Genomic DNA, 27742 nt, shown 5'->3' on the forward strand with positions numbered 1-27742 from the left:
TCGGGTGGATTTATGATGTGTGGGAGTTCAGTGGCTCAAAGTAAAAGTGAGTATAACTAAGTGTGTTACGTCTAAGACTAAGTTGGGGGGGTGAAGTGGCTGTGGGTGGGACACTGACAGCCCTGAGAAGTCACACTCTCTGAACCAGAACTTCCTTCCAACCCACACAAAACCCCACAAATGACCAAGAAACATTATCATATCTTTCTTCCTAGTGTTCCTTCCCTGCATCAGCATTCATGTAATGCTGAAAATAACAATATAGAAGGAAAGAAAAAATAGGGCAACACGTAGTTTCTTTTTTTCTATCTTTTTTTACTCATTAGTGAGATGTGCTGGTAGGATGCACATGTGTCAAGAAGTGAATTAAAAACAGTTGAGTTAGCTTTGTGCAGTGTTTCTAACAGTTCTGGGAAGAATGAAATACATGCAAATACATGTGCATATATGAGTTATGAAATACAAAAATTGTGTAATTTCAGTGATTCCACATATAAATTACAGATTAGAGTTAAAATTCACGCTAATATTTTAACATTTTAATTTTTCTTTACTTAACATTAAATGGCAAACAAAATACATCATGTTAAGAGAGAGATTTCAGAAGAAAGGAGATAGCTTTATATTTTATTGCCTTTCATGGTACTTTTTCCCCTGCTTTTTGAACAATGGATTTTGGCTCCTTTTTTTTTTTTTTTTTTTTTTTTGCGGTACACGGGCCTCTCACTGTTGTGGTCTCTCCCGTTGCGGAGCACAGGCTCCGGACACGCAGGCTCAGCGGCCATGGCTCACGGGCCCAGCCGCTCCACGGCATGTGGGATCTTCCCGGACCGGGGCACGAACCCGTGTCCCCTGCATCGGCAGGCGGACTCTCAACCACTGCGCCACCAGGGAAGCCCTTTGCTCCATTTTTGTTTTTATTTTGCTCTGAGCCCCACAAATGATCTAGCCAGCCCTGCCTCTTCCTTCCTATAGAAGTTGGTAAAGTTAAAAGCTTGATTTCCCAGCCTCCCTTACACTTAGCAGTGGCCACGTGACCACATTCTGGCCAGCGAGCCATAGCTGAAGTCCACTGGAAAGACTTGGGGAAAACTGAAATGCCTGGTTCGAGGAGCAGACATTGATTGTACTGCCTTTCCTCTTCTGCCCTCCTTGAACAGTAATATCCTCTTTGGTGCTATGCAGCCATCTTGTGACCATTAGGAAATAAACATAAGAAAAAAACCAAAGGCTATAAAAGTTGGAGTGAAAAGCTAAGCGTCTGTGTCCTTGAGGGTCTTGTTGAGCTGCTCAACCAACACCAGCAGCCATCAATCTAGACTTTTTTGTGAAAAAAATAATCCCCTACTAATTTTAGCCACTGTGAGCCTTCCATTACTCTTGTCCATTCATTACTTGTGGACTCGTGGGCCCTGAACTGCCTGCCTTGCCCAAGTTCTTTCATCAGAAGAAGAAAATTCCTCCTTCTTTCAGCCCTATTGTTTCCACCATCAAGGCTCTCTACCAGTTTCACAGGCCAGTGAGGGAGACAGGGAGGCAATGTCCTATTGACCCTTGCTTCTCTTTCTCACCCCTCTCTGCTATAGCTCCTGTGTTCCAGCACTCCTGTTAGCTGCTCCCAAAGAAAAGGTTCTGTGACGATCCATCAGTGTAACTAGGTACCTGGTGGAGGCAGCCTCAGACACACCCCGGAAACATCCAAAACCCAGACTCAGACCAGTCGGGTCACCTGTAACTTTTGGACCAGGAGTAATTTCTCTTTCTAACAATTAAGGTAAGATAATAGAGATTGAAGTCAAGCAAATGAAAAAGAATTGACAGAAAACTCCACAGCTAACATTATAAGGAAAACTTAGTCTGGAGCCCTTCATAGTTGGAGTTTTTTTTTTCTTCTTCTTCTTTTTCTTTTATGATCACTCCATCTTTGGTTCCTGCAGGAGCCCAATTTCCTTGCCACGAGCAGCCGCCACTGTCATCTCCCTGGGGACTGTCACTCGTATGATTTCAGCACATGGTAGAGGTCCAGTAATTAAGCACATACTTTCAGAGAAGCAAGGGAGAACAAGGGGCTCAGTCCCTCATTAAGTGAGACGACACCTGGGTGGGTCTTGTCCATCAGCATTGCTGTAATTAGGACACGTTAACAGGGCTGCTGCCGCCACAGTCCATGTGTGTCCATGTTTGGCATATCGACTTAGGACATGAGATGTAGTTGTTTTTAATAGAAGTGGGTTCGTTAAAACATAGCATTTCCCAGCAAGAATTAGGCATTTTATTATTTAGCAATCTCCTCCAACGGTTATAATAGCTTAAATATTTACCAGGGACTGTTGGGGAGCTCCTGTCTTTCACTAAGAGACTTTGTATTGAAGCTATTCCAGGAATATGGGTCAGAGTCCTCACTTGTCAGCTTATTGCAGGGTCAACCAAACTCCTGAGTTAGCTATATCCTCTGTTCTTTCCCCTCCCTGCTGTCAGAACAGGAAAGACACAGAATCATACTCTGTTTGTCTCTCGAGACATGATGGTTAACATTTTGACAGAGGAGTTTGAAATCACTGCCTGAAAAGATCTCCCTACATAGCTGAATGAGACCTCAGCTATGGCTCATCGTCTAGAATGTGGTCACATGGCCACAGCTACGTGCAAGGGAGGCTGGGAAATCAAGCTTTCAGCTTTACCAACTTCTATAGTAAAGGTAGTTAAGATGCACAGTTCCACAATCAAATACCTTGGAAACCACTCAAAGAGTTGAAGCAGATTGTAGCCATTTTAAAGCGTGGATGACATTCTCAGATGAGCTGGAACAATAACAGATCCCACCTTGCAGAATTACAGTAGCAACAGAATGAAGTTATGTTGTGTAAATGTTAAAGCACTTCACAGATGCAAGATTATTTTGAGAAAATCAATACCTTCTCCCTTTGTACTGCCTGTATGTGAGAGAAGTGGAGGCCCAGGCTGGCTGTTAAAGTTCAGCTTTTAGCTTAGATCTATGTGATGCTTAAATGAAACCCTCTTCTGCGATAATAGTGTTACCCTAAAAGCTGAATTCCCGGCTTACAGGTGTGAACACCACTGCTGCTAAGAGACTCTAAGGAGGTCTGTTTCTACTTTGCAGGGACACCTCAGGAAGCACCTCCCTCGGCTTGGTCAACAGTAGTTCCTACTGCACTGAAGTGAATGTCATCCCTTGTACACACGAGCAAGGGTTAACCTCTGGCAAGATCTTGCTTAAAGCACATGGCAATATCACACAGGTTCAGTGGGTTAGACACACTGCAGAGCATTTGGATAAGCCCCATAATTTGCGCAACCTGTGCTTATCAGCAGCCTTTTCCAGTTCATCTGTGGTTTACTGGAAGCTGCTTTCATGTGGAGTCTGTTTCTCTATATTCTACTCCTGGTCAGAAAGAGACCAAATGTTTCAGTTAAAGGGAAAGGTAAGGCAGTACTACCAAACATCCCCTAACAGTATATGCCAATCAATGACACCTACTCTGTCAAGTTCATCTTACGCCCTAGAGGAGTCAAGTTTAACACCAAGACTTCTACAGTCAAGCAGGGTCTGCCTTGGGGTCATCTTCCCTGTAGCTCTAGGTCTTCTTGAAATGAATGAGAGCCTTGAACTTTTTTAATAGGGGAGAGTGTTTAAGAGTGTCCTAGTGCTAAAGACCTCTGAGCATCGGCCTGACCAACTAACTCAGAGGCTCAGAAGCCTCTTCTGAGTAGCTAATACAAGTCTGGACCAGTCCACACAGTTGTGTTTTGATGAAATCAGACATGGCTAACTAAAGAACAAGGAGAGGCAAAGGGTAAAAGGCATGAACCAACAGTTCACTAAAGAATGATTTTTATACTAGACATAATTGAGGTTGCTCTGGTACAGGTCTTATCCGCTAGACTCCCATTAAACTCCCAGGGAAGGACTATGTATAGGTCTGAGAGAGAAAATAGAAGCTTGAAAGGCATGAGACAGTAATTTACCTGTGGTCCTATTTCATGGATCTCCACTTTTTCATTCTTGTGACAATCCAGAATCTATTACAACTAACTTTTGCTGACCTTACCCTGGTGTACACTATACCTTGACTCTACTACATCAACCGAAAGCAGGGGTCCAATGAACTGACGATAACACGTGAGATTCCGCCATTCCAGTTTATTGAAATGAGTACATTTATAGCTTTCTTTGCATACAGAAAAGTGCACAAGAAAATAAGTATGTACAAAACAATTGTGTGGCTGTTCATCACTTTCAAAAATTCAATTCCCTAGAAATAGTTGCCTCCAGTTAGCACATTTAGGTACTTGGACATATAAAATACTATTTCAAGTCTGTGTTGACAATGACTGAGTGGGAAGTCAGATGGAAAATGATGCCATACGTGATCAGCTATTATCATTCAACGTAAAACCACAGGACTTTAGCTCGGACTACTTGGAGCTAAGCAGTAGAGGTTCAGGAGGCCACCATCTTGTTTAGATCCTGAGCAGTCATCCTCTTCTTCCACCTAAAGATAACATTGTATGTGGTTGATTAACACCCACAAGAACCTGAGCACTAGGGGTCAAGAGACAACATTAAAAAACCCAACATACACAAAACAAAACAAAACAAAACTCATATGGCAAGAACAAACCCTTTGAACTGTGCTGACAATAGGACTGAAAATGAACTGGAAAGGTTTCCAAGGTTAGGAGGAGAAAAATATCGCAGGCATTAGATTTTTAATGATAACACCGCAGATTTCTTCTCCCATTTATCATCCTACTAACCGTGAGACTGTGTGGCATCAAGAAAGCTTTCCAGTTACTTGATAAAGGCCTGGCATTACCCCAAATAGGCACCTAATATGTTTGGCACTATCACATTGAACTTTGTGATGTGTTTCTCTTCAGAACACGGTCCTTCTTTGCTGAGTTGAGTTCAATTTTTCTTCAACATGAACTGCTCTTCTGGAACTTCAGCTCAGGAGGATGGCCTCCTATTCCATAGAAAGGATAAAGGTTGTGCCCATTTGCAATTCTAGTTACTGGGATTAAAGATTACTGAGAAGGCAGAGAGGCTTCAGATCTGTGAATCATTAGATTTTTTTTTGCCCCATAAAACTCTGTTGTTTGTGAAAGAGAGGTAATGTTATATAAACCCAGGAGTAAAAATGACTGAAAAGAGAATCAGAGGGAAAAGAAGAGGAGAGATGAAAAATGATTTTCCCTCATTTGCAATAGCTAGCAAGAGATTGGAGAAAGGACAATCTTGCCCTTGAGAGAAGAATAATGTTCAGACAGAGAAGTTATATCTTTAAAAACGTTCTTAGGTGTGTTCAAAGTCCCCAGAGAGAAACTGAACTTTTACTTTATTTTACTTTAAAAATACTCTGTAAGTGATGGTCTGAAGCAAGGTTTAAGAAGGTGCCTTTTTCTACCACAATCTTTAGGTTTTATGCTCTGAAACAGAACCCCGAGACACTCTGAACCGTAAGGATTTTAAAATTTATTCAAAACAGTATGATCTGAGGGGTTGTGGTGGCTGCATCGCCCAGCCAGAGGGTACACAGCACAGTGCTCTAGAAGGTTCTAGGGACACAATAAACAAGGGTTCAAGGAGGGAAACTACTTCATTTACATTTAAGCTAGAGAGTTTAGGTTCTTAATTTATTTAAATCCATAGATTCAGTTTAGCTAAACAGAAAGTGGAAGGCATTCTACAAGTGGAAGAGGCAGCAAGAAATAGGGCAACAGATAATATGTCAAAGCTAGAACAAGGGCAGAGGTCAGGACTTGTCTGCTTATTAGCTTTGTCCTTGACTACTAAGGCCAACCTTTTTGTTCCTCTGGACAGTCAGCATGCCAAGTTCCTAGAGAAGTGTGGAGAAGAAAAAACCCATGGTTAGAAATTTTGGATTGACTATCAATGTATTAAATATTAAGTCATTATTTAAAAATGTCAGTCATAGTATCGCCTAGGACCGATTCAAGAGGATTGGATAGAATAGTCGATGTAGAATCTGTAATAAAGTGATTAACACAAGTGATTAATAATGTTATCTATTTTCTCCCATGGCAATTGTCCCCCCTACCCCTCAACCTATATATTTAGCAGGTTGACCAAAATTATCCTTCCATGACCTAAAGAAGAAAGGGCCTCCAAAGAGAACTCTGTAGTCAATTCAATTTAGCGCAAACAATCCTTCTAGATTTTCAGTGCGGTTTGTTCCTTTCTATTGTCCGTGTGCGCCTCCCCTGGAGAGGAAGCAATAATGAGTCTCTGTCAAGACTTCTAGCCCTTCAACATCTTCCATATATTACACTGCTTTATTAACATTAGAAACCATCTGGACGCCTGTTAAAATGAAGCTTTTCCTCAGCACCGAGGGGGATTCCTTAGGGCTGGGGCCCGGGAATTTGTCTTTTCAGTAATCTCACTCGGTTCTCTGAAGCTGATTTTGCGGAAAAGCACTTTCCGAAATACTGTAATTACAGAAGTGGAGTGAGGGGGGCTAATCCAAATTGCAAATAAACTCAAATCTTATTGTTGATCTCAGATTTAAGATATTTATCTATTTAAAAGAATTCAGCTCTACGTGGGTCAAGACAGTTTGGTAGTCTCACTTGAATGGGGCAAGACTGAAAAAAAAATGGGTTTGGGTTCTTTTCATTCTTCCTGTTGTTCACCCCTTTCAAAATGCAGATAAGTCTCCTCTCCTCCACTAACTTCAACCTTTTAAGATGAAAGTTGCTTCCACTCACTGTTGAGAAAGAAAAACACCCCTCTCCCTTTCCCCTTCCCGGGTCTCAGTCTAAGGTGGTTACACACAATAACTCACCGAGGATAAAACCCACCAGCAGACTCATGTGAGCTCATACTACTTTTGAAGGAGGTACCGGCAGCTGTCACCACTTTGGGATTTAACATCGCCAGACTAGTTCAGACTAATTTGAGGCCCCTCACAAAGAAATACGTATTGATTTGGGAGGCAAGAAGTGTGATCATGATCTGTTTGGCTGACCTGTTTGGTGGCTTCAGAAGGTCCCCAGATTTTGAAAGTTCTACAGAAAACTGAGCAATTACTAGGAAGCTTTGCGATCACTTCAGTATGAAGGTCAAAAATCTAGAAGGCTATGCGTTATATTGAGTTTTACTTCCATACAGAAGTGAAATATCAAAAACAGGATGACAGAAATCCATATCCATATGAGTATAGTACTGTTTTTTATATGTATGAGAACTCTATTCATAGATGTCCAGCCTATTCATTACTAAACTAGTTAAGTATAGTGTTCCATATCTTTTACTTCTCCATGACAGAGATTTAACTTCTTTCCGATTCTAAAATTAAAATTTCACCCTTACCCCCATGCCACCCTTTTTCACCAAACCTAAGCTTAGTAGGATCTTCTACTTACAGAAGTTAGGCAAAAGGATTTCCAAATGGATCCCTATATACATCGGAAGATGTGGATTGAGGAGAAGCCATCTATGGAGATAAAACCATCTAGTCAATAACCATAATTACAATTGTAAGAAAACAACTATAATTAAGACTTCTCAGATCCCTTTAAAAGAAATCACTTAGGTCACAGACTAATCAGATATTGTATGTGGGTCTATGATGACTTGTGTTTGCCTGCCTGTGATGTGTGTGTGTGTGTGTGTGTGTGTGTGTGTGTGTATTATTTACATCAAAACCAAGTTTCAGAATTATGTTTGCCTCCCAATGCAAAATATTATTTTTATGAGCTAAGTAATTATGGGTGGGAAATTAGGAACTTAAATCTTTGAAAAAATTGTAAAGATACTATTTTGGCTCAACTTTCTTTCAAACTTGCTTTCCCGAGCTAGGTTAAGTGAGATACAAAGGACTTTTCTATATGTTATTTGTTTCTCAAGTTCAGGAGAGTAGTTCCTGCAAAAATAATCTTTCCCCAGTTTGAGTTGAGGTTTACACTGCGATGGTCCTCAATGATCAATCGTATTCAAATGTCCTTTACTGTCAAAGATACAAGCAAGGTTAATTCAGGAGGTGGTAACTCTATGTGGCGTGTACTTTGGAGCATCATCTTCTAATAGTTGATACTTACAGAGGCTGGTGATGAACGGAAAGAATCTTTAGAGAAGGGGTTCTCAAATGCATTGTCAGCAGATTTGGAAACTGGCAGGGCACCTTGTCTGGGAGCTGGCTTTGGTAGTTCTAGAAGGTGAAAAAGTAGTCAGTAGACAAGCTTTCCCCAAATACATGCACAAGTTCTCCAGTCAGGCTTATCTTGGAAATTAAGTTCCATACTTGCTCCGAACGCACAGGCTCAGCGGCCATGGCTCACGGGCCCAGCCGCTCCACGGCATGCGGGATCTTCCCGGACCGGGGGCACGAACCGGTGTCCCCTGCATCGGCAGGCGGACTCACAACCACTGCGCCACGAGGGAAGCCCTAAGTTCCATACTTTTGAAACTGACATCAATGGAACAAAAATCACCACCAAATACCAGGACTCCCAGTGATTATTACAGGCAAATTCATCCCTTCTTGGAAGAGGAACCATGCATATTTGCTTGAAGTGGAAGAGATTCAGAATTCCCTCACTTAAAAGTACCTACATGGGGCTTCCCTGGTGGCGCAGTGGTTGAGAGTCCGCCTGCCGATGCAGGGGACACGGGTTCGTGCCCCGGTCCGGGAGGCTCCCACATGCCGCGGAGCGGCTGGGCCCGTGAGCCATGGCCGCTGAGCCTGCGCGTCCAGTGCCTGTGCTCCGCAACGGGAAAGGCCACAACAGTGAGAGGCCCGCCTACATGGCAAACCTTCACCAAGCCTTGAGGCCAACACAGAAGTAAAAGCTCCGAGAGATTAAATCACTAATACAGTACAGCGAGCATTCAAATACTGGCTGCATTTTGAAGCGCTTTCGTTCTACCACACCTTTTTAACTTTCCTCATTAGATGGGTAGTACAGTCCATACATACCTACTCATGAAAAAATGGGTCCTTATCACACATACAGCCTCCAGGTGCCATGACCCATTGAACTTCAATAGCTCCTGGCAGCCCTTTTAAGAATTGTCACAAGAGGGCAGCATTGGGCCAGCCCTTAGAAACAGCTAACTAAGGTAAAGTTAACTCTGTAAGGTAAATGGTTAAGTTGTCTCCATCACCCCTGCTAGGCAAAAAAAGCAAGAGTAAAGCTATTGGTGGGTCGGGAGAGGGTTCTTCTGAGGGACTCTGTGGGCCCATATGACAGTGGAATACTTGTTGGTACAGCTGACAGAGAAGTAGGTAGCTTACCATTGATTTTTCTCAACAGTTGATGAGCGTCAAAGTCATCATGGTCTGCATTCTCCTGAGGAATGCCAACTTTGTTGTTGAAGTAGTTGGAGAAGGCACTTGAAGTCCCAGCGGAATTCTGCTCTCCTTTCCTTGCTGGCACAGTAGGTGGCTGCCGCAGTTGGAAGTCCTTAAACATTTCTTTCACTTCCTTCACTTCTTTGTCCCCAAGTGGGTCCAAGGCAACGAAGGCATCGCTGGAGACGTCCTTCGGAGGGCCAGTTCTGGGAGGTGGCTGAGGAGGAGTGACCAGGAGAGAGGAGAGCATAGAAGGGGGCTGGGCTGACACAGTAGGAGCTGGAAAAACATTGCTCTGAAAAGGATTCCCCAGCGGGCTGGTTGATGACCAAGTATTGGGTGTCACGGATGCTGACGGGCCCCAGACTACAGGGGCTGGAGGTGAAGCTGAGGCTGCAAAGGATGAAGGCTGGTTCCAACCTGGAACAGCTGGGCTTGTGGTAAAGACGATTGGCTGACTGAATCCTGAAGGCTGACCAGCCATCATAGTGCCCGGGACCATTGTAGTGGATTGACTAAAGACTAAGGGCGCTGGGTTCCATGGTCCTGTCTGAGCAGATATAACTGGCACACCACCTGAAGGAGGGAAATGGGATAAAGGACTTATCAGTAAACTAGCCTGAAGAGGATCCTTGAGTTTCAGAGAGTCAACTCTCCGGAGAGCATTTTTAGAGAGCATCTACATGCCAAAACTTTATTAAGCCTTGAGGCTGACATGGCTTTTATTAGATTATTTCACTCCAAAGACGAAGTAGCTGTAGCAAGCATTTAAATGCTGGCTGCATTTTGAAGCCCTTTCTTTCTTCCACACCTTTTTCACTTTCCTCATTAGATAGATAATACAGTCCATAAGTACCCAGTCATAAAAAAGAAAATGAGCCCTTCTCGTACGTACACTGATGTCATTCAAACAGCTAGAACAGAGCCTGTCAATAGCATGAACCTACGTATTGAGTAAATACATTTACATATAGAAACCATGCTTGTTATGAAGTAAATTAATATAATCCATCAGGGCTTCCCTGGTGGCGCAGTGGTTGAAAGTCTGCCTGCCGATGCAGGGGACACGGGTTCGTGCCCCGGTCCGGGAAGATCCCACATACCGCAGAGCGGCTGGGCCCGTGAGCCATGGTCGCTGAGCCTGCGCGTCCGGAGCCTGTGCTCTGCCACGGGAGAGGCCACAACAGTGACAGGCCCGCGTACCGAAAAAATATATATATATATATAATCCATCAGATACTCTTGAGAAACTGATTTAATGTTTTCATTTGGCAACTGGCTCATGTCTGAGGTCTTATGGAGACTAGCTATCAGGCATGTGCATTAGGCTTTAACATGTTTACATCCCAAAGAAACCATTTCAAAGCTTCCTTGCTTTTAAATGCTGCCAAGGTGGACACAGCTACATAAAAGGATGATAAAATTTGGTTGATGCCAAGATAGTTTTAGACTTTTATATACAAAAATGAAGAAAAGGCTAGTTTTCCTAGGAGAGCTGTTTCAAATAAAAGTGCTTCCTGCCATGTGTCACTCACTAAACTTTGCCAGAAGTTAGAACAGAGTATTTAAAAGAGGAAGAGGAAGAGAGGGAGACGAGATAAAGTGAAGCAAAAACACAAACAAAAAAAACCAACCCTTGCAATGTAACTAACAGCCTGTATCCAGGCATCTGCTCTTTGTGGGGAAATGGCTCTATCACCTGCACCCTTGCCATTGTTGATTTGTAATTCATTAAATCACTAAAATCTAGGTCTCGCCAATGTGCGCCCTCCTCTTCTTGAGAAGCTCATTCCCTACATCTTGTTCTAATACGTAGCACATTTTCTCTTCGGCCTCTTCCCAAGTGTATTAATGACCCAGTTAAACTGTCACCACTAACAGAAAACCTAAATTCAGCCTCATACCCATTCACAAACGACACTCTGCTCTCAAACCCTACTTGCTTTGAGCTTTGGAGCAGAGCATTCTTTAGTTATGAAAGTTTTCTAACCAAAGTAGGAGAAGGCCTTCAAACTTGGGTTAGGAATGTTTTTGTTTCCAGAGTGAGAAATATTTTTAAAACAATGTTCAGGGGCTGATATGGTAAGATGTTGTATCTTGAATTTTCTTGGGACTGGAGCTTGGTGTTACTTGACTCAACCGTCATCAGGAACGACAGCCATCTGGCCGTGAACACGAGGTGTGCTCACGAAGACTGCTGGGTTTCAGAGGTGGGTCATCTTACTAAATCAACATGCTTATTTTTGGGGTGAGGAAACTGGGCACAAGAATATTAATGATTACAATTGAGAGGGTCACAGTCTGTGAAAGAGACTAAAACTCAGGCATACCACCTCCAAATCCAGCACCCTATCCTCCTGTTCTGTCTCCTTGGCATCAAGGAACAGAACTATATTTTTTATTAGAATGTTAATTCAAATACTTATTTGACATATACCGAAATGAGACTTCACGTACACTCAAGAGTATACATACAGGCAGACCTCAGAGATATTGCAGGTTTGGTTCCAGACCACTGCCATAAAAGGAATATGGCAATAAAGTGAGTCACACAAATTTTTTGGTTTCCCAGCCCATATAAAAGTTATGTTTACACTATACTGTAGTCTAGTAAATGTGCAGTAGCATTATGTCTAAAAAAACAATGTACATATCTTAATTTAAAAAATACTTTATTGTTAAAAAATGCTAACCATCACCTGAGCCTTCAGCAAGTCATAATCTTTTTTGCAACAGTAACATCAAAGATCATCAATCACAGATCACCATAGCAATATAATAATAGTAAAAAAGTTTGAAATATTGCAGGAATTACCAAAATGTGATACAGAGACACGAAGTGAACAAATGCTGTTGGAGAAATGGTGCTGATAGATTTGCTCGACTCAAGATTGCCACAAACCATCAATTTGTAAAAAACTCAATATCTCCAAGGTACAATAAAATGAAGTGCAATAAAATGAGGTATGCCTGTATTCCTTTCACAACCAATCAAGGGAACAGTTCTCTTAGATCCTATAATACAGGCTTCTAGAAGTGGCTTGAGTTTGAACAAAGTTATTGCTGGCATTTTAAAACAAATTACTTAAATTTTATTAACTGAAGCTAGAGTCACTCACTAATAATTTACACCAATTGGATGTGCAAAAATTGGATAGAATTTTACCATCTTTCATGTTGGATGACTTGCCTTCCCTTAGGAAAATGTGTGGCTTTAGTCCTAGATGGTATTAGTGGGAGTGGTGGTAAAAGAGAAAAATACATTTGAGAGGAATTAAAGGCTTTCCCAGTGTATACTTAGGCCAGCCTTCATTCCCGTCTACCAGATCCCATGCATCACGTTTCCAAGATATTTAAGGCCCTGCTGGAGAAAGGTAAGGAAAAAGAAAGTGTGGGTATAAAAAGTTAGTTTTATTAACCTTTAGATGCTAGATTAAAGCGCAGGGCAGCTAGTCAAAGCCAAAGGCTCAGCTTTCTACAACGCCCTTTCCCCACCCCCAGTTCTCCAGAGGAAACGGTCCCCCAGCTGGGTCCAGCGGAAGCCAGACCTACAACCTTCCATGGCTTGGCTGAGGATCCCTGCTAGTGGACAGGGGCTATACTGTAGGGCTCAGTTTGAGTCCCATGTCCAAACTGGGAAGAATCATCAGTATTCTGCAGTTGTATACCCCAAGGCCTCCACAGGGGCACCTAGCCAAAAAGCTTCACTTCGTCCGAATAAATTAACAGTTATAGGGTCCAGCTGTATTTTCAGGCTGACTCGTTAAATATTGGCTGTAAAAATCCTTCGGGGCATTGATATGAAACTACAAAGCTCTGCGACGTGACCTAGTCGCAGGCACTGCATGCAAGCTCTCTATCCTTCTGCAGGGAAAGCACCAACTAGCTCCACTTGAGGGTGGAGGAGAAAGGGATGCAGAAAGGGGAAGACCCCAAGAGATATGAAGTGCTTGGGGAGAGTCTCCTGATGGTGTAAATGCCAAGCAGAGACCTGGAACAAGTGGGCTTCTCACACCTGCAGGGATTTCAGCCACTCAGCAGGTGGGAAACAACCCTCCTGTTGCTACCACACTCCAGATACGATGGAACAGATTTAAGATGACAGAACCAAAATATTTTCCTTTGGCGGAAAACAGCAGGAAAAAAGAGTCCTGATGATTGACTCAGCAGGAGGCAGAGAAAGCCAAGATCCCTGGTCAAATTTTACAAAATAGGGGAGAGTCTCTCTTCACCCATAGCCGCCCCCCCCCTCAGCCCCCTCCCAAGACAGAGTCTATTTGGAGCTTGTAGAGGTGATAAGAAGTAGAAAAACAAAGAGAAGCCCCAGCAGGAGAGCAAAGACCATTGTCGGGGTTTCTGAAGACTGTTCCATGGAGGCAGGAAAGAACTGGAGGCTTCAGGCAATGAGTAGCAGGGCCAGCCCTCGGCCGAGCGGCCTTCCCCAACGTCCTGCCACAGAGTGGCCCAGTAGCTTGCAGAGCTGGTGACACATTTTTGAATGACAGCAGCATCACCTCTCAGGTATCTGATAAAATTCCATCTCTTCCCTTATTTCTGTGTTCTTTTCAACTTCAGACTTCTGTACTGTGGACTTACTAACTCTACTAAGGCACCCAACTAGCCAAAATACCAGCAAGGAGCTGCTAAGGCTTAACTATTCAGAGACTGATCAGGATATATGCCTGTCTCACACCCACCATATGCCTAGAAACAGAGCTGGGCTCAGAACCTGGCACTTTCATTCAATTACTCACACTTGCTTCAGATTTAACTTATAGCCCTCTTGGGGTGTATATCCCTTCCTTTAACCAAGAGGTTAAATAGGGGATAGCGCTTCAATTTAGTAATGGCAAATTGCATGGAAGACATGCATGTTGCTACTTTTTCAAATAGAGATGATAGACAAGGCTCTCTCATCTCAACCCTGTTTCTCCAATGAAGCTGGTCTGGGCTTCAGAATCCCTTCCAACTGTCTTCAGTAAGCCATGACCGGTTGGTTCAGGTAAGTGCAATACTAAAAATGGATTTCTTCTCACATGCCAATTCAAGGAGTCAAATTCCAGTTACAGGTCAAGAGTACCTAATAGGGGTGGGTTGTACAGAAGTAAAAGTGGGGGAAAGGCTCCCTAGGATGCTCAAATCTTATGCCCCAGGAACCCCTATGGATATGAAGTTCTCCCTCCTATGAATTACCATCTTAGGAGTGAAAGTAACAGAGCCAAACCTAACTCCATCTCTAAACACCTACCTAGACCCCCAAGGGGCCCTACTGGGGCAGCAGCACTTGTTTTGAAGAGGTCCAGGGGCTTGGTCTGTAGGGTTGCAGGTTGTCCTGGAGATGTCTGGCCTGGAGGTTCTGAGACGAGAGGAGCAAAGATGTCTGATGCAAGTAAGTCTTTTGCTGGAGACTGACAGGGCAGAGAGGGACACAGAGCAGTTACTCAGGAACAGTGAAATCCAGCTCTATTCTGTTTCCTACTCTGTACCTCGAATTTGCGAACACAAAAAGAGAGACTTTTCCCCATTATTGATAAATTATTATAACAAACTCCAAAAGACAAAAAAAAAAAAAAAAAAGACACGGATCCTGGCAATGGACAGAATATTGGGTCTTGGTGACTGATGCAATGGAGGACCTACAAAGTGAAATCTATTTTGCTCATTTACACATTTGATTCTGTCTGGTCTCCTTAAAAGCTAAAAGCTTGAAGCTGGGAGAGAAAGGGCAACTGTAAGTAAGTAGCCTAAATATTCTGATCCTTCTTCCGGATTTAAATCATTCTGCATAAAGATGATACAGTAGTTTAATCATTAGGCCAGCATATTTAATGCGATTTTTAAAATGAAACTTATATAAACCCCATTTTAAATTGCTTTTGAAGGAAGTGGTAATAGTAAATATATAAGTTTCTCTTAAGACAATGGATTGTTCAGTCATTAATCAGAGGAGACAAACTCGGGAATTTTAGACCACCACCTTGGACATGAATGCCATATGCCGGGGTGTGTGGAGGCGTGTGTTAGTAAGGGGAAGGTACAAAGGGAATCACAGGAACCCTTCCCCTCCCCTCCCAGAACATGATGATCAAACTTACCGGAGGTACAGAAGCATAGCAGCATTAAAAACGGAAAAACTTGTGTTTAGTTAATAATATGTGACGACATGCAAACGGAAAGCAGGGTGTGACAAACACTGCCGAGTGAGAAGCTTAAAAAGGGTGACAGTTAGAGGAAAGTATTCCTGGAGAACGATGTGCCTTATCCCACCTCCTATGTTACAGCCACACAGGAAACTACAATAGCAGCAGGAAAGAGAGCTTGCATCACACCACCCTTCGGTACCGAACATGCATTCTGCCAATGGATATGTGGAGACAATTCACCTTAGCAGTCCTTCTGCCTCTTCCCGGTTTGGTACTTTGTGGAGGTGGGATAATGGCTATGGAGTCATGTGGTAAGGACTGGACAGAGCTTTCCAAGTCCTGCTTTACGCCATTCGGTACGGGCAGTCCTTTGGGAGGGCTTCCCACAAAAGGGTTCGGGGAGGATTTGATATGGAAGCCGTTCTGTTCTCTTTCAGATACCCCATTGTGAGTTCTCACTGCTGGCTGTGTTTGCGTACTTGATAAGGGCCACAGGCCTGCCTGAGCTTCCTGTTTGCCAGTCCGGTTAGAGATTTGGTCAAATTGCTGACCAAAGTAATCAACATCCCCGTTCAGGGGCCCGTTACTCAGAGGGGTAGACGAGCTAGTCAAATTCTCTTTCTTCTGATCTGGAGATTTGAGAGAATCAGACGAAGAGGGTGCCGATTGGTCTGGCTGTGCAAAAGGATCGTCACGGAAAGGATCAGGATTAGGGGTGGGAAAGAAGTTGAGATTGGCAGAAAAGGCATTTTCAGGCAAGAAAGATGCCTGAGGCTTTGGTCGAGGAAGAGAGCAGGAGGTGATGCCATTTGTTAAGAATAGATTTTCTCGTAAAGAATTCTGATTGGTGTCGATTTCAGAGTTTAGATCCACTAACAGGATATCTTTGCTTTCCTATCACATTTGGAAAGAAAAAAAAAAGAAAATGTTAGTCCATGTTGTGACTTCAAATGAGAAAGCTACATAAGATGACTAGGATTATCAAAATTTCCATTCGGTTTCAGTCTTACTGGTTGACCATTACCTCCTCCCATCGCGTCCCTGAGTGCATTTACTAGTTGTAGAATAGGTCCTCCCTGCCCCTCCCAGGCCCTTTTAAGTCTCAACTTCATTGGCCCTTCATTCAGTGAAATCTTACTGTTGTTTACTTCACATGTCTCCCCTCACACTTTCAGACTGGCTGAGTTCATAATCATCATTGTTTCAATTCATGCCTTTGACAGTCTTAAAGGGAATTGATTTCGAGTCCCTCTAAGTGACCATCTAAGTATATTGAGCTTGAAGGAAATGGCCTAGCCCCTCTTCCTACATGATGTACATTCCTATTGTACCCCCAGAGTCACCTAATATCACCTCTCTAAATGAGTGAATTCATTGCCTAATATAGTCATATCTTATCATTCTAGTTATAATAAAGTTGAAGGTCAAATATATTTCCCTACAATTGGTCTTTCCTCTAGGGGGGCAAAGAAGATTTTCCCCTCACATCACAGCCTGCCAGGTATGCCTCTTTAAATACTTAAGGATCTTTTTGAAGGTGCAGCCAAGTTGGATCTCTCATTCTCATCATCCTAGTCTCTCCTCTGGACGTACTCTTTTGTCTACGTCCTTCTAAAAACATGATACTCAAAATACTGATATAATCTAACATAATATATCACATTAACCTCTCATAGTTGCACCTTTTTTCGTAATATAGTTTAGTGTTGCCTGTGTCATGACAGGAGTCTCCTCTACTTAGTGGATAAATTCAACTAATGTTTAAGTCACCTTTAATTTATGTATAATCTAATCTGTAATTTATGTATAAGGTGGAGATATGGGTTTAAGAGTTAATCTGAAAGACATACTAAATGAATAACTCTACAAATTCTATTCCTTCCCTATCATTTTTCAGTTATGTTAATTATTTGGATTCTCAATTGTCAGATATGACATTCTTCTCAGCATAAAAGCAGCAAATTTGATAAATCTGACATGTCTTTATTCAGGGCAATGACACAACTAATTAGGATTCACCCTGGGATATAGCTATCATACTGACAGACCTTCTTTCTGATTGACTTTGATCAATTAAATACTTAACTATGCTAGCCACAGAAGAATATAAACAATAAAAACTGTCAGGCTGAAACGGAAGTTAGTTTTCTAGCATTCTCCTGGGCAGATTATTAAATATTTTGGTCATTGGGACAATGATCAAGGCGATCTCAAGGGAATATAAAATTCTCAAACTAGCAAATAAAAAGGGAGACTGAATAGGTCTCCTCAGCTTTAAGAGAAAAGAACAAAATTTTTAAAAGTTTAGGTCCTAAATCAGACCTAATTGGTATTCTATATTTTGGCTTGCTTCACTGTTAGGTATAAAGGCACAATTTTTAAAAGCCAGCTTTTCTCTTTATAACCAGAAGAACTTGTCAGAAGAGAGAGCTTGTAATTAAAAAACAAAACAAAACAAAACAAAACTTTAAAAAAAATCAAAGAAATTGATTGGAAGGCTTCTTAATGCAGGGATCTTTAACAATCAAAAGGTAGGACAAAATGTATTACGAAAGCTTGTGATTGTAATATTTGTTCATTTATTATGAGCCACCTCTGGGTTAGAACAGTTGGGTGTTCACAGCTGGTAGAGTTCTCCTTCATTTACTTCAGAAGAAGTCCTTAGGACACCAAACAGGAGCCACAATGTTAGACTTCTGAATAGTCACCCTATAAGTAAAATGTATAAGGCTCTCCTCAGGTTGAGGTCGTTGTTAATCCAAGATTAAGGGTCTGATTCATAGACTACAACTGAAAGATGTAAGACTTCTCGTCCACCCCCTTGGTCAGCATTTCTTTAATTCTCTGCTGTACTGTAAACACTGCATCCACTTGGCCGTCATGTAAGCACCAGAGAGACAAGAACTGAGCATGAAATATAGTCCCTGCTGTTAAGGGGCTCCAGTAAGAGGGTCAAGCAGGCAACCAAGAAGGTGTGTCTGCCCAGACAAGGTTTAAAATACTAAGTTCTAGCCTAGCTCTTCTGCAGGTAGCTCATCTTGCCTAACCATTCCAGCCTACCAAATCCTGGACCTCCCTACTCAAAGCCTTCAGTGACTTCCTGCTACTCCCCAGTATTAAAATAATCTCCATTAGCCAGACTTTCAAAATGACCCACCAGGAGACCTTTACTTTTAGCCTAACTACTACTCTATTTTCCTACATACTTCAAAGACCCAACTCAAGTTCAGGTTCTTTACAAAGCTTTTTCCCATTGATCCTTCTATTTCAACTTCACCTGTGCCCACCCATGGCATCTTACGTATATATGACACTGTGCTTTGTGCCCTGATACCCATCCCCATACCAGATTTAATGGGGAAACCACACTTTATGTTCTTTTCATAATAACCATGCTTTCAAATGGTCAGGTTTTTAAAGTTAGAGATCATGTCTTTTTGGTCTTTTTTTCTTTCCTTTTTCTTTTGAGATACAGTGTGGAAGAATATTGTTCAAGTGGTTTGGCGAAAAAAATTACATTCTAAGGTATGCTACTTAGTTTGCAACATGAGCTTTACTTGAAATGCAGAAAACTATTTTGTATAAATGTTGGGGGAAGGGTAGCTGGGTTAGGGAACCACTAATAAGGTCTAGCTAATTTAGATTTCTGCCTTTCTTCATCTCTTCCAGAGCAACTGATGTGAGATTTCAAAATTTTTAAACATGCTGGTTTTATCAAGTAGAGATAAATCTATTTCGTGACCTATGAATATGGAGTCAGTATGTAAGAACACAATGGCAAAGTCTAACTAGCACATAATTAGCGCCATTAGCATTCTTTTACTTATCAGATACCATCACTTTGATGGTATTTATCATTTTAATTTATTGTTAGTTTAGCTAAAACTTGCATTTTATTTCAACAAGCCAAAAATTCTTAGAATGCGTAAGGTCTCATAAGAATGAGACTCAAGATTACTCGTGTTGTTTTTCATTTCCTTTTTTAGAACTTTCTAGAAGTCTACAGAAGCAGATTAAACAGTCAGTGCCTCCTTGCCTATCCCACTGGAATTCTACATCATAGCTTGAGTGTTTTGATCTCTTTTAATATACTACTGGTTTCAACGTCAGTAATACTTGGAATGAAGGTCATCCAGATGTCAATTTACTTTGGGAAGGGAGCTACTCACGGAGGAGGGGCAAAGTTGCCTAGGAATCAAAAAACCTCAGATCTACGATGGACCTGTCAGGATTATCTAATCTGGTATTTCAAAAAGTTTATCCTTACAATGGTAACAAATGTTACGAAAAACATTTTATGTTTTACAGACAAACATAAGGTTTTACAAAAAGTTTTACAGACAAATGAGTTAGGACTCACTACTTGAAAGAACATTAAATGGGCTTCTCTAATGCGGGCTTTTTAGGATCTCTAAACGCTATATTATGCATTGTGATTCTCATAAAAGGAGGGGTAGAGAAGAGGGTCTGCAGTCCCTGCTCCTACCCGTCTCATGGGGCCTGGGCATTTGTGTGAAACTGCATAGGCATGCCATTCTCTGCAGTACTCCAGCAAGTGAGACTTTTAGTCCTCAGTCTGCAGCTGCTTTAATTCCTATGACCCTCTTGGTCACAGAGGCTTGCTTAATAATTTCCTGATATAAGAGACCCCTAGATAAACATTCTCCCCAACGCTCTAGACTGATACCCTTTTTATCTAGTTATTGCCTTCTCATTTTTATGTTCAAGTCCAGAAACTCACTTACTCAGAGGCATTACCTGAACCTCTAAACTGGATAAATACCTTGTAAGTAACATCAACTGTTAGGCCTTGTGATTAGTTTTAATGTTGGTCTCCCTGCTAGACAGTAAACTCCATGATGTCATTGATATTGTGCCCTGCAAACAGCAGGTACTCAAGAAACTGTTAAATAAATAAAATAAGTTGTAAGAAGTCATTCAAAATTACAAGTAATTTCACTTGAGGACTGTTTTGGAAGGTCTGAGACTTAGGCTTAAGCCTTGAAACTGGACCTCTGCTTGGGTAAATGAGAGTTTTTTTGAATCACCATTTCCTTATTTGTAAAGAAAAATACTGCTCCATTCTCACAGAGTTGTTACAGATCAATCAATAATAAGACTTGATACACTATAATATCCTGTAAAGAATGAGCAACTTTTTTAACAAAGACAAGCTTTGGTTAAATATAACTGAGCCTCTTGTTTTAAGTCTTATTTTACACCAAGCTTATGCTGCTAAATCACAACAGAAAGAATAGAAAAAAAAAAAAAATGAAGAGGCCAGGAGTCTATACAATTAGTCATCTAACAAACATGTTTCCTTCAAGGAGGCTTACACCAAGGACTAATATTCAGCTCCTCCTTCTGGTCCTAAGTAATACCAAGACGGACCACATTGCCTGACCTATTGCTCAGATTTAACTTCTAAGCAATATTAATGTATCTGAAGTAGTGCTGATAGGCTCCCGTGGTGACTTAAGATGCAAATTTGTTCTAGTAGCCATTTACACTTTATGCAGAAAGATCAGCAGTCACCTTCCAAGTTTCAATGAGATGCTCAAGATTTCTGGTTAATTGCCAGTTTGAGTTATAGATGTCATTTCCATTACATTGCAAATTTAAAAACAGACACTTACTGTTGGACTACTTAGGTCAGGAGGTGTAGACATGTCCCCAAACAAATCCATCTGGTCAACACCCTTAAAAAAGTATTTTGATTAGATTCAGATGTGTCTATTAAAAAAGATGATTTTGTATATTGTTGTAATTGTTGCCTAAACTAAAGTTTAGGAAAATAGTTGTCACAGCTGGATTTTCACTTAACTAATACAGATTTGATATTAGGTTATTTAGGTCAGGAAGTGTAGACAAGTCCCCAAACAAATCCATCTGATGTACACTTTTAAAAAAGTATTTGGATTAGATTCAGAAGTGTTTACTAAAAAGATCACTTTGTATATTGACATAAATGTTATACTAACAGTTAGGGAAAGAGTTGTCGCAACTGGATTTTGTTAACAACATCTTTAGGAAGCAAATCCCGTGTTCAGGTAAGTAAGAATCATAAAAAATCACATACGTACCAATTTCAGTTTGCAAGCTTGGTCATCAAGATTCATTAGGGCCTCACTCCCATTCTGAAAAGATGGCAAATATTAAAGGTTTAGTTGGTGAGTTTTCCCTACACAGTTTAATTTCCTAGTGTATTGGCTTGCTAAGAAGTTTAGATTTTGGCACTGCTCATTCAACTGTACATCTTCTATGACCAGAAGGGTCCTGAACACATAGTAATAAAACTAGGAGGGAAGCCTGCTTGAGCAGGTGGCAAACAAGGGCTTATACACATCACACGTGCAATTCACGAGAAGTAAAGATGCAGTTTTACCTCTACTGCTTTGCTGGCTTCTTCCATCTAAAAAGAAAGACACAAATTCAGTGATCTTAGTAAATTATAGTTAAAGAGAATTAAATAAAGGAATAAATATACCTATGGGTTCACAAAGAGAAAGCAAGAGAGAGTCTTGCATATTATTTCTGCCCTACATTCTCCTCCCCTTTTCATATCAATACTGGATTTGAATAGCATTATTGGACTTGGTAGTCCTGGAATCAATGTGAAGTTTATAGGGAGAAAATACAAGAGTCAGGCACTAGAAATCAGAAGGGCCTAACTATAACATCCAAACATTGCCCTATTGGGAAGAACAAAAGATATATCACTTTCTATACTTTGAAGAGCCACATAGACGCCAACACTCCAGGCAGGCCATGTGTTCACATAATGTTCAGACATGGTCTTGAATGTTGTATTAAGTCTAATAGAGCCTGTATTAGATAGTACTTGCCTTTTTCTTTTCTTCTTCCTTTTTCTTTACATTATAGATAACTTGGAAAAGGTCTTTAAGATCAACAACTAGTGGCTCAGCCTGAAGCAAGAGAAAGCATCTTTATCAGAATTTTAATCTTACTATTTTCTTCCCTTTGTCCCCCATCAGTTCTGATTAGTAATGTTTCCTTCCTTTCTCTTAAAGCTCCTTCCTACCCTCCCCTGGTTTGTGGAAGATCACCACCACTCCCCCCCCCCAACCCTCAGATACATAAAATACTTAGATAAAACAAGAAGCACAATGATAATTTTCCAAGTCCTTTCAAGATTTCTGGGAATAATTGACTATCGTTCTAAAATCAGCAATGATCTTATGAGAAGGTCCGTTCTAACAATGCTTGTGCCACACACTACATGGGTATCAATGACATTTAAAGAACATTCCTTAGACTAATTAAAGATAGTCATCCTCTGAGGTACTGTTTAGTCCTCCTACATCCAATTGTTTCCAGCAAGCTCTCTAGTTGAGAGACACACACTCTCATGTTCAAGTCCCCCTCCAGGTATACCTCAAGGCTTAGAGCTTACCTGTTGCCCTGTTTTTATGGCAAAAAACTGGTGTTGGCCTTCCCCTCCACACACATAACCAAATGCTCGGTTGTCTGTCACATCACGGGCAATGAAAGAAATCTTATTTACTGGGTGTTCATGCTCTATTACCTAAAAAAGGGACATCAAAAATGGTGTATTGAGAAAACTAGAATCTATTTGTAGATTCTCTCTGGAGCACAACTAAGCATCAGATACCAAGGCATATATGAGAAGGCTAAAACATTTGAAGATTTTTTCACTCCTGGTTGAAGGCTACTGCTACATTTATCGTTGCTAGGAAGGGCTCAAAAGGGGAAAACAAAACAAAAAACCTAACAACAAAGAGTAGAAAACAGAAATAGAAAGAATGATCCTTCTTAAACTATCTATACTTGATTCTCTCTATCCCAAAGGCGTGATGCCACATCGCAAGGAAGGACTGAGGATTAGAAGACCAAGAATTTCTAAAGCGAAGATGGAACATATCACCTCTAAAGCATTCCAGGGAGGTCTACTTTCTCAACTCAACAAACTCAAGTGAATAGCATAATTAAGCTAGAGGAGTGTTCACAAGCATCCTTTGACTGCCTCAGACTGGCCAGAGAACCCTCCTAAGTATTATTGGGACAGTTACCCCCAATACATTCTGGAAGTCACCAGATTCTGTCATCAAGTATTTGTCAACATCACACAGATGTCCACGTCATTATACAGGAGTTTCATGTGGCAGGGCTTATTGGTTTAGCAGTGCTTTTCCTGCTATTCCCCTCCCCCGTCTCTCTTGACCCTTTCAAGTAGATGGTAGGGCTCAACTCTTCAGGCATATTTGTAGATGCTCAGAATGTGTCTTGGCTTTTGTTTCCAAGCACCTAAGACCACTGAAAAGTTTAGACTGGGCATCTTAGGAGGTTTGGGAGTGAGAGAACGCTTGTGTGGGAAAAGTGCCACCATTCTCTGGCAGGCTTGTGAAAACAAGAGTCAAAAGATAAGGGACAGTGGAGACAGCAGTGCATGAGGACAGCAGGGTGGGTGAGCGTGTACCCGGGTTCCAGGGCCCTAAGTCTGACCAATGGATTTTGCATATTAGATAATGGGAATCTCTAGGAAGGGCTGAGTAGTAACTTGAGGTCTTCCCACAGTATCCTGGTACAAAACTATCGTGCAGCAATGAAAAACATTTTAAGCAGGTGAACCTGATGATGTTATATTGAGTAGAGGGAAAAGAGTCCCAGAAGACTGGAAGTATGATAGCTTTTGATAAGGCCCAAACAAACAAACAAAAAATAAGCAAGACTGTTCATGTGATAGAATAAGAGTAACCACAAAAAATGAGCAAGCTTACATCTATGGGGTAAGGAGGAAGGGAAAAGAGAGAAGGAGAGAAAATGGAAGACGTGTTTCAGGTAGTATTCTCTGTTTGGTTAGCCAGTAAGTTCACCCGTGACCTTATATTAAAATGAGACCCATACATAGATCTATGATAGCATCACAAGCCAGTGGTTAGGATTGATCTCGTGCTGTACATCTTGGTCCAAAAAATACCTAACTGATATCTATGGCATACCGGTGTTTAGGTTAGACTTATAGACTTGAGGTTCGCATCTATTATAGGAAATAAGTTTCAAAATAAAGTATCTTGACCCCTCACCTCCTACCCTATCTGTTTTTTTGCCTGTTACTTCTGGAGAAGTGCAGTAATATGTAATTTTTTCTTTTTCCCCTACAGAATTTTGAAAAGGGAAAAGGGGAGCTGAAATTTATGTCACAAATGATTTGTCAGACTCAGGTGGTCAGAAAGGTGTCAGTGAATTCTTACCCCAGTTTTCTCATCAATGATCTTTATTCCAGAAAGAGAAATGTTGACCCAGATCCTTTGTTTGTGTTGTCCCTGAGACCGAGCAGCGGCCGCCATTCCCTGATGAAATTGGGAAAACGAGGAACATCTAGTTAAAAGAACCCTATGATGCTTCTGATTCTAACATTTTTAAAGGCAATCAGCTTTGTTTTCAGCTTGGTTTACCATCTATGAAAGGATTAGGCATCTTTCATAAGAGACAGCAGGATGAAATAGAAGACGTTGAGCCAGGCAATTACTAGTCAGCTCTGTGAACTTGGACAAGTCCTCATTCCCTTGGCCTCCGAATAGTCATTGGCAAAGACAAGAAGACTGGACCAGAAGATCTTCAAACACATTCAAAGATGTTCCTTCTAGGCCTTGTCTTATTTAATGAGTATTACTTCCTTAATTAGTTTCACAGCATGGCAGTATTAGAATTTAAAAATTTAAAAAAACCAAAGGGCTAACACTAAAGAACACCAGTTTCGAAGCCTACTCCTGAATTTTACCTGAATACTTCCAGGCTCAGAAATTTGGTCTGCTCAAAGGAAAAGGCATCTAGGGTCCTGCTATACTTGATTAAATCAGGTCTCTGGACAGCACTCAGAATATGCAAACAAACTCATGGCTTCTCATAAAATGCAGCACCGCTGGATCAATTACGTGATTAGAAAGGTTTTTCTTTCAAATAATTGAGATATAGGTAAATACAAACTTCTAATATTTCCTCTGCTGCATATTTGCTTAAGATAGAGACAAAGTATGCTTTTCCCCTTTACCTTTAGTTTCATCATAGAATCTTGGCTCATTTTATCCCCTCTTGCATCGGGCACATCATCAATGCCGATTAGCTTGGCCTTGTATTTCACACCATCCCCTTTGAATCTGGCCAAAAGATATTCATCTGTCTTTTCAGTGCCTGAGAAAAGAACGAAATAGAGGATAAAGTTTATAAATGTATTGAAATATCAGCCCCAGGTATGACCAAATATGCTCCAGGATCTAAAAATCTGAGTAGTAAATATCTTGATTATTCTACAATTGATCAAGTATGCAATATTCTACCCTTATCCTTACTTCCTTTGAGTAAAAAAAAACACTGTGTAAAACTGTGTATGGCATTGGGGCGGAGAGAAAATAAACTCTTAAAGATGCAGAATGGGCTGAGTTATGGGAAACTTACGGAAATATGTGAGATGGGATTGGGGGATATTCTTCAGCATAGTTTTAAAAATATTTTTTAAAATGAATATAAGGAGGATAATACTTTTTTTTTTAATGAAAGGAAAATAAGCCACTGCACAATTTACTAGCATCTTTGAACTGTCAATAAAGTGAAAGAGAATTGTGGGTAAATTCCCTTGGAAATAACTAAGATAATTATCCATCTTTATAACTTCTTCTGCTTCTCTTCTCATTCTCATTTCTAAAGCGTGGACATGAAAGGCAAGGAAATCACGGCATATTCTCAAACTATGAATGATTAAGGATGCTGACACTTTCTAGTGGTACTTCAGGTCAAAAGAAGAGGGTCTCATAAAATAAAGATCTTGATTTTTCTAAAACGGCTACTTCAGTAAAGCAAAGTGGTATATAGGTTACTGAAAGATAACCATGTAATACTTGATAGTTGCCATTTCCCAACTGAACAAGATGTATGAAAGCTTCCCAGCAGGACCCAAATTGGTGCAACCACAGAGTTCAGAGATACGTCTTATTGTATATGGATCGGACCAATCTCCTCTGCCAAAGTTTTACTTTCCTGTTTAGGAAAATTTGACACTTGGCTGAGATTGAATTAAGGCAAGGGCCAGCTCTTACTTTGCCTTGAACGTCACACTTCGTCACTGGTAACCACCACTAGCTCCCCTCATTGGCCTCAAGAGGACTTCTCCATACCTTTCTTCCTTTCCTTCTTTGATGGTGCCTTTGGTGCGGCCTGTTGGTCAGGCTGACCATTAGTTGCACTCGTTTCTGCTTCGTTAGACATGGCAAGGAGGCAGACAGCCAACTCCAGCACCAGCAGACACTTAGTGACACCCAGCGATCCCCGATGGAGACGTCTCAAACAAACATAACCTGCTGCACACACCTGTGGGCAGAGTTTAGAGGCATAATGAGATCATAACATAGCAAACCCAGACTTTACGTCCTAATAGGCCCACAACCCGTGATTTGGGAGCGTAGTTCTTCAGACTCATTTTGTTCTTTCTTCTCTGTTAGACTGAACTCGGACAGCAGGGGAGTGGGTAGGACTGTTTCCTTTGTAGTTTCCAAAATACAAAGAGGGTATTTACCAGATGTTCCTTTAAGTAGTTGATATCTGATAACATTTAATGTGATTATAGGTACAAACTATTGATACTATGTATAAAATAAAAAAGCTACAAGGATATATTGTACAGCATGGGGAATATAGCCAATATTTTATAATAACTATAAATGGAGTATAATCTTTAAAAACTGTGAATCACTCTGTTGTACATCTGAAACATATAATATTGTAAATCAACTATATCTCATTAAAATTTAAAAATAATGTTATTATCTAGCTCAGAAATTCATATTGGAACTTTGGCATAAAAATGTAGTATTAAAGATAGGGATCAAAACGTGTCACACGTAGATGAATAAGTTTTCATAGCAAAGTTTAAATAAATTGAATGCTGAGCTGAGAAGATTGCACTGGCATCTGAAATTGGGCATTAAAAATTCTGGTTCCTGGGCTTCCCTGGTGGCGCAGTGGTTGATAGTCCGCCTGCCGATGCAGGGGACACGGGTTCGTGCCCCGGTCCGGGAAGATCCCACATGCCGTGGAACGGCTGGGCCCCTGAGCCATGGCCGCTGAGCCTGCGCGTCCGGAGCCTGTGCTCCGCAACAGGAGAGGCCACAACAGTGAGAGGCCCGCGTACGGCAAAAAAAAAAAAAAAAAATCCTCAGAACCCTTTGGTATGTGCTCCACAAAGCTCCCCTATGTATCACAGTAGGTAAAACAAAAAAAAAGTCG

The 27742-nt window shown here is 41.2% G+C and overlaps 1 protein-coding gene across 2 annotated transcripts in view; it reads right to left on the bottom strand.

Annotated features, from left to right (window-relative positions):
• Window positions 1-4147: 4147 nt before the first annotated feature.
• Window positions 4148-27742, bottom strand: part of DAB2 (DAB adaptor protein 2) — a 52403-nt gene continuing 28808 nt past the window's right edge. Inside the window, exons 2-16 of one of the 2 annotated variants that reach the window (XM_022598723.3) lie at window positions 26635-26827; window positions 25515-25654; window positions 24715-24813; window positions 22896-23027; window positions 22327-22407; window positions 21867-21893; window positions 21565-21618; window positions 21118-21180; window positions 15722-16375; window positions 14587-14746; window positions 9282-9914; window positions 8086-8195; window positions 7411-7481; window positions 5826-5861; window positions 4148-4514 (exon numbers count right to left, since the gene is read on the bottom strand). In XM_022598723.3, coding sequence (XP_022454431.1) covers window positions 7416-7481; window positions 8086-8195; window positions 9282-9914; window positions 14587-14746; window positions 15722-16375; window positions 21118-21180; window positions 21565-21618; window positions 21867-21893; window positions 22327-22407; window positions 22896-23027; window positions 24715-24813; window positions 25515-25654; window positions 26635-26725 — 2310 coding nt within the window. In that variant the 5' untranslated portion in view covers window positions 26726-26827 and the 3' untranslated portion in view covers window positions 4148-4514; window positions 5826-5861; window positions 7411-7415. Of the gene's footprint in view, window positions 5862-7410; window positions 7482-8085; window positions 8196-9281; window positions 9915-14586; window positions 14747-15721; window positions 16376-21117; window positions 21181-21564; window positions 21619-21866; window positions 21894-22326; window positions 22408-22895; window positions 23028-24714; window positions 24814-25514; window positions 25655-26634; window positions 26828-27742 lie in introns of both variants that reach the window. The other variant, XM_089908806.1, reaches the window with a different exon arrangement.

Source organism: Delphinapterus leucas, chromosome 3, assembly GCF_059928025.1.
Source record: "Delphinapterus leucas isolate spDelLeu-1000000601 "Yukka" chromosome 3, BTC_Dleu_Yukka2, whole genome shotgun sequence".
Taxonomy (NCBI): Eukaryota; Metazoa; Chordata; class Mammalia; order Artiodactyla; family Monodontidae; genus Delphinapterus; species Delphinapterus leucas.